This window comes from Anthonomus grandis, chromosome 1 (assembly GCF_022605725.1).
Source record: "Anthonomus grandis grandis chromosome 1, icAntGran1.3, whole genome shotgun sequence".
In the NCBI taxonomy this organism is placed as follows: Eukaryota; Metazoa; Arthropoda; class Insecta; order Coleoptera; family Curculionidae; genus Anthonomus; species Anthonomus grandis.
Window position 1 is genome coordinate 35,653,455 of NC_065546.1, and position 12,458 is coordinate 35,665,912.

A 12,458-nucleotide genomic window follows, 5' to 3' on the forward strand; every position below is an offset into this window, starting at 1 on the left:
ACGTCGCTAAGAATATGAATACGAGTAACGCTTCTGTCTGGCGGGTACTACACGAGCAATAACTCCATCCTTACCACTTTAAGGTATGACTGCAGCCGATTATCATCCTAAAGTTCAATTTTGTCGATGGTTCTGGATCACATCATTGCACAACCAAATTTTTTACGATATGTTTTGTGGACCGATGAAGCCTCTTTCACAAGAGACGGTATTTTTAATAGTAGGAATAGCCATGTTTGGGACGAAGAAAATCCTTATGCAATTTTTCCAAGAAAACATCAGAATCGTTGGTCTGTCAACGTATGGGCAAATCAATGATGATTATTTATTTGGGCCATACCTTCTACCGGAACGGTTAATAGGACCTATTTATCTGCGTTTCTTGGAGGAAGTTCTCCCAGAACTCCTTGAAAATGTTCCACTAAACGTTAGACAGCAAATGTGATTTCAGCATGATGGAGTGCCGGCTCACTTTGCTGTACAAGTACGCGAGTATTTGGCTCAGCGGTTTGTTGGCACCGTTGGATTGCCAGAGGTGGAGCACTTTCTAGGTCACCCGATTTAACGTCGCTCGATTTTTTCTTGTGGGGACGTGTAAAGTCTTTAGTCTACGAAACTCCAGTAGAATCAGAGCTAGACTTAATTGGACGAATAACAGCAGCATTTGAAATCATTCAAAACGAGGATCAAATTTTTAGTGTAGCCTGCCGAAATCATGTGCGGCGTTTAAATCGGTGTATTGAGGTTGGAGGAAGACATTTTGAACAATTGTTGTGATGGTATCAAATACAAAAGGTAAAAATAAATGCATCAGATCCTATTTAGGTAATTAATATTTTTTCTAAATTTAAACGCGTCTTAGGGCCGTAGTGGCGTAGTGACACATTTCCGGACATGGGTTCCTATACTCAAATGGATTCTACTGTTGCACTGAATAACCCCTAGAAGTTTGATCCCATAGTTCTGAAACACCCTCTATATTGCCTTATTATATGACATTCCAAAATATCTTTGTCTAAATTGGCATATTTGAGAAAATTCACCAAAGTAGATAATTTATACAAAATCGCAATAAAAAAGTCTTCCTCATAATAAGTAGACAAGAAGCTGTCTGGTAGCCTGATGATGTCCTTATAGGTCAAATATGTAACCGATAAAGAATTCATGATACTAACGATTTTAATTTTTTCTTCGTTATAATAATTACGAAACTACAGATTCACCGTTTTTGTTTAACTTTTAGGTCATAAACCAACTAGACGACTTAAGGCACCAGCTAAGCAAAACCGAGGAGTATTTTATAAAAAAGGAGCAAAAACTAAAACAGGAAAACCGCGATCTGTTGCGACGCCTCGAGGAAGCTGAAAATCGTAATGAAGAACTTTCACAGGCAGAAATGGAGATTACTAAGCCACTAGTAAGGCAACTGGAAAGCTTGCAAGCCACATATAATATGAAAATTTCATCATTTAACAAGATTGAACAAGAGCTTAGCCTGAAAATAAGTATGCTAATAAACATGTAAAAAAGCAATTTTATTAATAGAATGAACTTTCAGGTGATCTTCAAACTAAGTTACAAGCCTCCTCAAGCCTAGAGAGGTCTGCGAAAGAGGAGTGTATCAGTATGAGGTCGAAATTGGCAGATTTAGAGGGCCAATTAAATACTGCAAAACACGAGCTTGAAATGACCAGAATGTTATTGGAACAAACAAAGACGGGCTCGCAAAAAATAGAACAAGAACTTAGAACTAGAGTGAAAACGTTGGAATCAGCAAAAAACGAGGAAATTCAAAAATTAAACGACCTCGTACGGGATAAGGAGAAGGAAATTCAGAATTTAAGGCAGCAGTTGACGGCAAACGTGCAAACTCGGTTGGTGGAAAGTGTTATTAAAACTGAAAGTCCTGGGGCTGGAGACAGGAGTTCACCAAATAACGGCAGTAACTCGCCGACCTTAAGTTTGGGGAAAGTTTCCGTTTCGGAATCCCTTACCGGCAGCTTTTGGTCTCAAGTAAGTTCACAGAAAACTATTGTATTAAGGTGTCACAAAACTCTAGATTAGTTAGCTACTTTATTGGGTGTTAGGTATATTACCAGTTAAATAGCTAAATTATTGAAAAGAGAATAGACTTATTCGCTTATTTAAAAGAATCATGTCTCAAGAAGTCCAATAACTATTTAATACAATAATTTATTTGAAGAGTTACTAATCGACTATTGAACTCCTTTCTTGCTTTTTATTTTCCGATTTAAGTTTATTTTTCAAATATGTAAATGTATGAAATTTATTGATTAAGAATCGTAACTTGAATTAATGTTTAGGTAGTTCAACTAAGTATTTACTTATTTAGTATTTTTAGCTACTACCATTTTCAAGGCAAAAATCTATTAAAATAAACAATATGTCCACTGATAGATTCCCAAAGAGGAAAAGCTTTTCTGTCTATCGCAAATAGTATTCTAAATTTTCTTAATGCCTTTTATAATTTTCTTAGAAAAATAATAATTTGCTATGACCATACATAGGGTATCTCACAAATGTTTGTTTATTCTATGCAATAAATAAAAATACTACTTACAATATTTTTACAAAGACAAATTTATTACCAAACAAAAGCCTAAACATTATTTTCATTTGTAAGTAGAAGTACATTCTTGAAGTGGAGTGGATATAATATAGCGGTTGGGAAGGGCGGGAAGGCTTTTCTCGAGACTCCACAAATGAAAATGACCATCTTTTGTCAAGAGTTATGCATTTCGATGAGTTTACTCATCATTATTAGACTCTAACACTACATAGCTGTGATGTTTATTGTCTGATGTTTAATGTTTGTTGTCTGATGATGATGAGTGAGTGAAATGCATAACTCTTGACAAAAGATTGGCATTTTCATTCGTGGGGAAAAGTCTTCCCGCCAGGTCTCCTCTGCGACTGATGGTCCTCTGTGGGAATAATGATGAAGAGCATCCAAGAAATCATTCGCGACATGAAAAGCTCATCGCTCCATCTTACAGGAAATACGTGTTTCTATTGTAGCTACCATGGTTCTGTATTGCAGGAGTTAAGAAGGTCTAATCATGTGAGAGTAGAACTCAGATGTTAAAGTATGAGCGGGATCACGATTGTCTTCAATAAAATACGAGCCAATGATTCTTTGGTTTGACATAGCAGTGCAGACGATAACTTTAGGCGAGTGTTTCGCCCTCATAAAGATTGTGCGGGTTCTGCTCGGCCTACTATCGGCAGTTTTGTTTATTAACGTGTCTGTTATGGTGAAAATTCGATTCCGAAGAAAACCATATGTTGTTATAACCGTTAAAATGTTCGCCCAGTATTCTCCAGAACTCTAATTTTGCGGTTTTAATTCTTGTGTATCAACAATGGACGAAAATGCAAATCTTTATGAATAATGCGATGCAATCGACGCAATTTTGATTAATTAATTAATGATTGCCGAGGATAACTCGAGATAACTGCCTCGTTAACTGACTGGCCCACACATTCTATATTTTCATGTTGGGAAAATGAAAAAAACTTTCCTATCTGAAAATAAATTTAAGTAAATACATAAATTAATTGAATTTATATAAACTAGGTATAATGCGTTAGTTTATTATGAAAAATAAGTACAATTTTTGCCGTCTACATGTTTTAAAAATATTTTGAAAATTTGGACTTGCCTGTTTCTTGCACCAAAATATTAAAAAACGAATATTATTTTGAAAAAATGTTTATTGTTTTTAAAAATTAACAGTGTTTCATTCTTAAAATAGTGAGGAATCAGTTTCATATCCTTCATTCTCCTCAGCGGTTTCGGGTGGATCCTCTTCAGGTTGGTCTGTAGCCAAATTTTCGAAAAGAGTCTTATAAAAATCTTGATAAGCGGCTGGGACATATTTTTGGACCAAAGTCTTGCAATCCTTTACTTTTTTATCATTTATTAATAGAACATTTTCATAACAATTTTCGGTTGGCATTAATACCTGACTTCGTGGGTCGGTCTTGATCAGAGTAAAAGTTAAAAAAATAGTCCAGCAGAGGCTGAGCATTGAATAAAGCTATTATTTCTAATGTATTTTAAAACTCTGTATGTGGAAATTGCAAACTTCTCCTTGTTAGTGCCCTTAAATCCTTTGAATAGGGCTTTAAAATGTTCTGTGTGATTATAAATCATTTTTTGATTGACGTTTATCACCTTGAAGTTTTTAGATGTTTCTTTAACTAGGTTTCTCCATTCTTCTGTATATTCTTTCCCTCTTTCTTTTATTTTTTTTAATTAACCCAAAGGAACGGTCACAGGGCAGAAAACTATGTCCTGGCTCTGAATATTGATGGACCACCTGGCTAATATTATTTGACTCTATGTTAGTTAAAGTGTATAAATATTTTACGAGAGTTTGGTTTTTATTCTACGCAAAAGCATTATCAGAGAATATATTTAGCTCTGTAACTTCCAGGGGAAGGTAAGTTTGGATATAATGTTGTAAAAAGCTGATAACTTCATTGGAACCTTTCTTTCCAGTAGCTTCATCATACATATAGAACGTGGAAATGCCTGTTTTTGCTGAAAAAAATGCAAAAGTTGTACTCCCATAGTTGCCTTTTATAGAATACATCTCCGGCTGGTATATGCCGAAGTGGCAAATTTTGTTGGTAGTCAAAGCATAACGTCTCCACATTAGGATTCTCCTTGGCAAGTGCACTTTTTTGTTTAAGATTTGTGTAAAATACTTCTGCCTTACTTAAATGGACGGTCTTCTCAGTTTGCAAAGCTACTTTGTTTTCATTATTAGCCTCCTCAGGTATTTGGTTAACTAAGCGATCGCAGGTTTGGCATGTGTCGGACCGGGGCACATCAAAGCTGATATTATAGTTCGATGTAGTGGCGGTAGTAAAAGTCATATGTGACCTCTGGTTGACATTGTTCGCCGCTGGCAAGACATTGATAAACAGCTGGCTTATATTTTTTTAGATACATCATATGCATCTTTGAAATATTTAAATCTGAAGGTAAGTAGTACTTCCCATCATTTTTTTCTCGGCTGTAGTGCGAACTTCTTCTGAGCAAACTTTTTATGTGGTTATCTATTTGCGTTTTTATTTGACAGGGTATTTTATTAGGACGTCCACTCGATGTTTGGTGATGCCATGAATGGCCATAAAAGCTTTTCTGCACACTTGATATTCTTCGAAGCCCACTGGTATCTGCAAAAAAAAATAAACGAGTTAGTTCTCTAGTATTTGTAGTGTGAGCAATATTATGGAGAGCATTAGAGCCCCGATTGTGGGGTTATTTTAGGTTTTCATGTTAAATAAAACACAATTTTGTTTAAACTATTTATTGTTCATGTTCAAAATGCAATCCATAATTTCTAATACAGGCAGCAGCCCTTTTTGTTACTTCGGTGGTGGTTACTCTTATGGTCATATCTTCTTTCATCCTGTCAAATGCTTCATTTATTTTGCGAATCAACTCTTCTCTTGTTCTTATTTCGGTGGTGTATACAAGCTCCTTTGCCCGGCTCCATATGAAAAAATCCAACGGAGTTAGGTCAGGCGATCGAGGAGGCCAAGGAACGGTTTCGCCTCTACCGATCCAACCGTCCGGAAAACAGTCGTCTAAGTAATTCCTGACAGCCAAGGACCAATGCTCTGGACAACCATCTTACTGAAAGATTATTGGTCTTTCTCGTTCCAATAATCCAGCTTCGTCTAGAAGAACGGACATATCATTTTGTAGAAAATCTAAATAGTTGGCACCATTTAAATTCTCTGGTAGAAAATAAGGCCCAATAATAGTCCTGCCTATTACTCTGACCCACACATTGACCGAAAATCTGTTCTGAAATGATTTTTGTTTTTTCCAGTGCGGATTTGCATCTTTGGCAGCCCATTCGTGGAGGTTGTGGAAGTTGGTAATACCCTCCCTGGAAAAATTGGACTCGTCTGTCCACCAAATACTTCTTAAGAATAACGGGTCCTCGATGTCCATGTTTAATAAAAAGCGGCAGAACTGAATTCGTCTTGCAGGGTCTTCTTTTCCGGAAGAGTGGAAAAAGGCTAAAATATGTCCAGTGTTTAAGAGTGGCGACCTTGGCAGAATAGAGAACTACAGACCAGTGTCAATTCTCTCTAATTTTTCGAAGGCCTTTGAGATATGTGTGCACGATAAATTGTCTCCTCAAATTAAGCACATAATTACAGAAAAGCAGCATGGTTTCTTTCAGAAAAGATCTACTGTCACTAATATGGCTTGTTTCTTGGAAACGGCATATCTAGCTATAAATCAGAAAAGCCAGTTGGATGTGCTGTACACAGACTTCTCGAAGGCTTTTGATCGGCTGAATCACAGTTTGCTGGCACGGAAGCTGGCTTTGGCTGGATTTCATCCTTGTCTGGTGGAGTTCTTCATCTCATATCTGACTGGCAGGCTTCAGTATGTTGAATTTAATGGTTTTGGGTCTGAGTATTACGTGGCTTCGAGTGGTGCGCCCCAAGGCAGTAACCTCGCCCCAATGCTGTTCGATCTATTTATTAATGATTTAGTTGATTGTGTGGAGAGTTTCTGTCTTTTATTCGCTGATGATCTGAAGTTGTTTCGTATCATTCGTACTATGCTGGACTGCCTGAAGCTGCAAGAGGACATGAATGGGGTCTTTGAATGGTGTGAAAGAAATAAACTACCCCTAAACTGTGACAAATGTAAAAAAATGACAATTTCCATTCTTCATGAAGAGATTTTATACCCATATATATTGAGTGGTTCTCAGTTGCTAGACTGTTCTTCAGTGAAGGATTTGGGCATTGAAGTAGATAAGAGGCTCACATTCAACTAGCATGTAGCACAGGTCACTGGTTCAGCCTTAAAATCCCTCCGGTTTATAGTAAGGTCCACTTCTCAATTTAAGAATATATCCAGCTTGACTGTATTGTACAATTCATTAGTAAAGTCTAAATTAATCTATGGCTCTATGTTGTGGTTCCCCATCTATGATGTTCATGTTAACAGACTGGAGTATGTACAGCGCAGATTCTTAAAGTTACTTTCTGTTAAGTTGGATGGAGTATATGCAGTAAGAGGTGTGGAACAGGAGTACCTGCTGAATAGATTCAACTATTTGTCACTAAAGCAAAATACTATTCTCTCTAGTCAGATATTTTTATATAAACTTTGCATTAATAAAATTGATTGTTCTGAGCTCTTAGAGAGGCTACCTCTATTTGTTCCTCCTGCCAATACAAGGAGGCACCATATATTTTATCCCTCTCTTAACTTAACAAATCTGTCCAGCAAAGCTCCACTGTGCCGTGCTTGTACATGGTATAATCAGATGAAGGCTATAGATGTCGACATCTTTAGCAGCACTGAATATGTTTTTAAAAAAAGGATGTGTTCCTCTCTTAATTTGAATGATACCTGATTATTTTTCTGTGATTGTTATCATTTGGTTAGTGTGTCTTATATTCTTACAATTATGCTATTGTTTTAAATTTTAAATTTTGTTATCACTTTATATTGGATCTTATATTATTTTTTTTGTACTACTTATTTAAGGTGCTTATAACTTGTATTGTTTTAATTTTAATTATTTCGATTGTCTTGTAAGCCCTGCACCCCCGTACCATGAAAGGGATACTGTCCATCTTTCTTCATGGTCGTCCACACCTTCCATCTAGAAAGGCCGAGATCTTCAGCTACTTTTCTGACCCTTGCAGTAGGGTCTGCGGTAAAAGCTCTATTTAAATTTTGCAGTTTTACCTACCTTGTATGTATGAGAAACAGATTTTTGCGTTCCTTCACCGGTCCTTGAACGTTTACGGGCTATCAGTTTTTTCGAGATTAGCCCCGCTAAATATAAGTCTTGTTTCTCCTTATCTGCTAGTTTATTAATAGTTTCTAAAACCGATTGCCTGGTTTGCTGAAATACATTTAAGAAGCACCGTCGTGGACAAACACAATCAATTCCGACCACTCTTTTCGGCACGACTTTTTTAGCAGTATTTCCGTATTCATCTCCACTAGCCCTTGAAATTTTACGAACATTTCTGGCCCATTCATGTTCACACCTTGGACGTTTTCGACCTTTTTTAACATTTTGTTCATCATCAAGTTGATTTACAGAACTTTGATATAGCGGGAAGGGCTATTCAGCGTGATCGACTTTATCATCTTAAAGCTTTAGATTATCAAAATTCATCTTTTTAATGAAAATATTATAGCACCAATTTTCCAATGAAATTTTCTAAAAATTCAAAAAACAAGCCGTTCTGTCCATGGATAACTGATAATATCAGGCTAAGAGCTAATCAAGCGATTGATTAAACCTTTAAACAATTTGATTAATTTTCTTAATTGTGATCTCTTTAATCGGCATTAGCATGGTTTCTCCAAAGGTAAATCAACCCAGATAGTTATTTTTGCATTTGCCCGTCAGACTCTTGAACATCTGAAAATAGTGACCCGGCTCTTGGTATGGTCTCTATCTGTCCAAAGCATGTCATTGCTTGGATAGCACCATATGGAAACGGTCAATTATTAAAACATCGGAGATTTACACCAATTAGTATAACCAAATATGTAGCTATGTGATTTCTTTTAATATCATTTCCAATTATCATTCCGTGTTTAGTAACATAATAACCCTACGTTCATAGATTTTAGATTAGATAGCTTGCCAACATAATGACCCTATATGCATAGATTTAGACTTTTTTAGATTTTAGTAAAGCATTCGAGACAATCATTATTCATTCAATCACCATTATTACTGGCGAAATTGCATTACTTTGGTTTTTCTAAAAACGCTTTAAAGTTTCTAAGAAATTATTTGTATGACAGAGCTGTATTATAGTAGGTCACTAGAGAGATGAGGTGACATCTGATTTGAGATCAACCGATCGTGGTTTCATCTCCCACGTCAATTCTTTCATCGCTAATTTCCTCTATTTATGTAGCAGATATGCATGAATCAGAAAAACACTCCACACTGCATCAGTATACCCACGACTCACAAGTATACACCACAATATTTGTGCATAGGACTGCATTTCGATGCAGTCCAGGTAACGTAGATTTGGAGAACTCTTCATCACTATAGAACTTCAATTTTTGTACTGAAAATCACAATATTAATCTTATCTATTAAAGAACTATGAAATAACCATTTTTATCCATGGCTTATTCTGGTATTGGCATTAGCAACAAATCTGGAAATAATTTTTGATGAGCCCATTTTATTTGTATCTAATGTTAAATCCAATACTAAAATTGCTTATTTAAACTAAAACACCTTGTAACTTACATGTGAATGCGAATAAAACAGTAAATGTAAGTAAGATATCGTTCCGACGCTCGTACTATCCCACAATTTTACCGTGAGAGTCGTTCGGTAAAAGCTATAGTTTGTGCAACATAAACTGATTTATTTAATAATAATTTTTGAAAGGAATAAAAGTGCTTATAAATGGCTAAATCTTTACCTACATAACCAAGAGCCAACCAATACATTTGCGAGGTCTTGTGGAAGTTTACCATTGCCAAGACGGTTTGAGTTTTTTGAAACAATACCCAGATAGCAAATTTTCAGCCTTCTCTTGGTTTTGTGACTATTCAACTATGGAATGATTTATTTAATGAGTTCAAACAATCGTCTCTATAAAGTTTTTTAAAAAAAGTTAAATTCAAAATTATTACACGAAAAACTAATTTTAAATTAAGACCAAAAATAGTAGTTAGTAAAGTAAGAAAACTTTAGAATTATTTTAGACAGCTATTTTATTTTAATATACAGCTATGATATTTTATTGCGTGTTGCATGAAAAACTGGGGATATATTACAATATAAGCCAAACTTGACACCGATTAAAAGACCCAAAGGCGACGATTTATATGCCGTGCCTCTAAAATTAAAAAAACATGTAAAAACGGAATAACAAAGTACTTTTATGGATAATGATTATGATATCTATGAGAAGTAAGTTATACAATTTTTGGATACCAAAAGTAAAAATTTTGAATTATTGCCTAACTCTATGGTAAGTAAGTGTCAAGTTAAAGGTTACATCTCAATATATACTTTATTTATTTAGTTCACAAACTTGTGCCAAAAACTTCCTAATCCTAGATTTTATAATACTAGTAGTTATTTGGTTAAACTTAAAAAAGGATGCAGAATCCACTTTGATTGTATATAGGGGCATATTTCATATCATCAAAGAAAAAACTAAAAAAAGAAGAAAGGAAAAGGCAAGAACTCACATTAAACAAGAATTAAGAAAAAATCTAATTAACATATCAAACGAACTTACCTGTAAGTGAAGTTCGATATTAATTATATGAACCACCTTTTTCCTTAGATCATAAACAAATGTAGTCCCTGCTACTTGGCTAAAGGCAACAAGTTTTAAAGCCCTCGTTTTTTTTGACGTAGGTGGCGTTATTAGCGCCACCCGTACCATCCCCACCATACCTACTAAAATCATTTCTTCAAAGTAGATGTCTGCAATTAAAGACTCAAGATACAGGGTTGGGCGTTTTTCATGTAAGGGGGGAGATAGGATGTTATTTTAGTCAAAAAAACAAAACATAACTTTCTTACAACCTAGTTTTACATTATTCAACGACATAATGTTTTAAACATAATTTTAATATTTATACATTTAAATCACACATCAAGAATTATTCGTAACTGCACTCTCAAAGGTTGTCCTATATTTTTTAGTATCAATCCCACTCTTGTTCATTACTGTTTTAATGCAACGGCTCAAGGTTTGAGGCGAAGCTGGCTTATAGGTTTTTTTATTTTTTTTAAGTTAAAAGAGTATTGAAATATTTCCCGATGAGATTGGGTTATTTCTAAATAATGTTTTAACAGAATACTAATGCATCTTTGGGGAGAAGTGTGTTTTTCTATATAAAAGATTGGTTGATATTCATTTCTATTGGTTGTTCTTTTTCGGTACCTTTTTCATATGTACTTTGAGTCATTTTTATATTATGGATATGAATAAGAGGAAAAGTTTGCACTCTATGACCTGTACTCAAAGCCAAGAGTGTTACTAATTAGAAGGGAATGTCTTTAAGAGACATTTTTTGTTTGTTTTTGTTTTGTAAAGGGTAGAATGACTTAAGATAAGATATTACAATTTCAGTAACAACAAAAAGAAACTATTCAGAGTGTATCCACTCTTCCTCGTATAGTAGCAGCTGTACAGCCTAATTTAGCACGAAATTACTTCCTTTTATTTCCATTTAACAAGAACAATTGGCAATTGTTTTTAAACGTCTAAAGAAGCCACTAATGTATTCGTCTTTTGGAAATACCTTAATTGAAGTAGGAAAAGTGTTGCGAAATTTGGTTTTAGCACACGCAAAAGTGTATTTATCATTATGGAGAATCATTCTCAAGCCAATAAAATCATTTTTCATAATAAATTGCTGTCCTATATTGTCTTAAAAATATTCCTTATTGTTCCCTTTTTATTTCAAATATCTTCCGTTTAGATTGCATATTATTTTTGGGTTTTTTGAAAATATTTATAAAGAATTTAAATGGTACTTCTTTCAAAATATTCTATAGTTTTTTTATGTACAGTTAATATCAGCGATAAGATATTATATTTTATGTTAATACTATGATACTAATAATAATGTATTGCAGGATGAACCATTCGAAGTAGGCCACACATCAAGATACACAAACATGTTTGAAATGCAAATGTTACAGTCGAACTTAAAACAAAAAGAAGGCGAATTGCAACAACTCCAATGGGAATTAAACAGAAGGGAACATGAAAGATCCTTATTAAATGGCGAAATATCGACGCTAATCAATAGGGTAGAAGAGCTGGAAAAGGTGACAAAGGAACACGAGAAACTGAAAGAGGAATTTTCTAAGGTACAGCAAGAATACGAGACCTTGTGCCAACTGTATGGGGAGAAGGTTGAAGAAAATGAGGAACTGAAGCAGGACTTGTTAGACGTCAAAGAAATTTATAAGAGCCAGCTGGACGAGTTGTTGCGCCAACAGAGGGAAAAACAGTAAATTTGAGGTAGTAATTTTTACGAGAATTTAATTGCTGAAATAGTTTGATTTTTACATATGAAGTGGGTTTATTCAATTTTTGTTGCAAAATAGATTTTATTGGGGTTTAAAATTCAAATATTGCATTATTTTATATGCAGTAAAACTTTTTATGGTCTTATAGTTAACCGTAAACGCTGCTTATCTTAAGGCCAACAAATATTAACTGGTTTACTATTTACTTTATTGGAATTTAATCTGTGATATAAAGAATGTTTGATAGTGCTTGTATGATTTTAATTATATATATTTATCATTATGGTGTAAGAATAGCCACACAGTGTTATTAATATATTAAGCTATTTGGAAGATATATTAAATTTACTTATTTAGTATGTCTATATACACAATAAACGTTTAAAGATGAGTTTA

At 34.6% G+C, this 12,458-nt stretch overlaps 1 protein-coding gene across 2 annotated transcripts in view; it reads left to right on the forward strand.

Annotated features, from left to right (window-relative positions):
• LOC126735020 (TATA element modulatory factor) overlaps nt 1–12,458 on the forward strand; it is a 52,863-nt gene extending 40,405 nt beyond the window's left edge. For both annotated transcript variants that reach the window (XM_050438894.1, XM_050438899.1), the window contains exons 15-17: nt 1,244–1,505; nt 1,559–2,013; nt 11,664–12,458. In XM_050438894.1, coding sequence (XP_050294851.1) covers nt 1,244–1,505; nt 1,559–2,013; nt 11,664–12,047 — 1,101 coding nt within the window. In that variant the 3' untranslated portion in view covers nt 12,048–12,458. The remainder of the gene's footprint in view (nt 1–1,243; nt 1,506–1,558; nt 2,014–11,663) is intronic.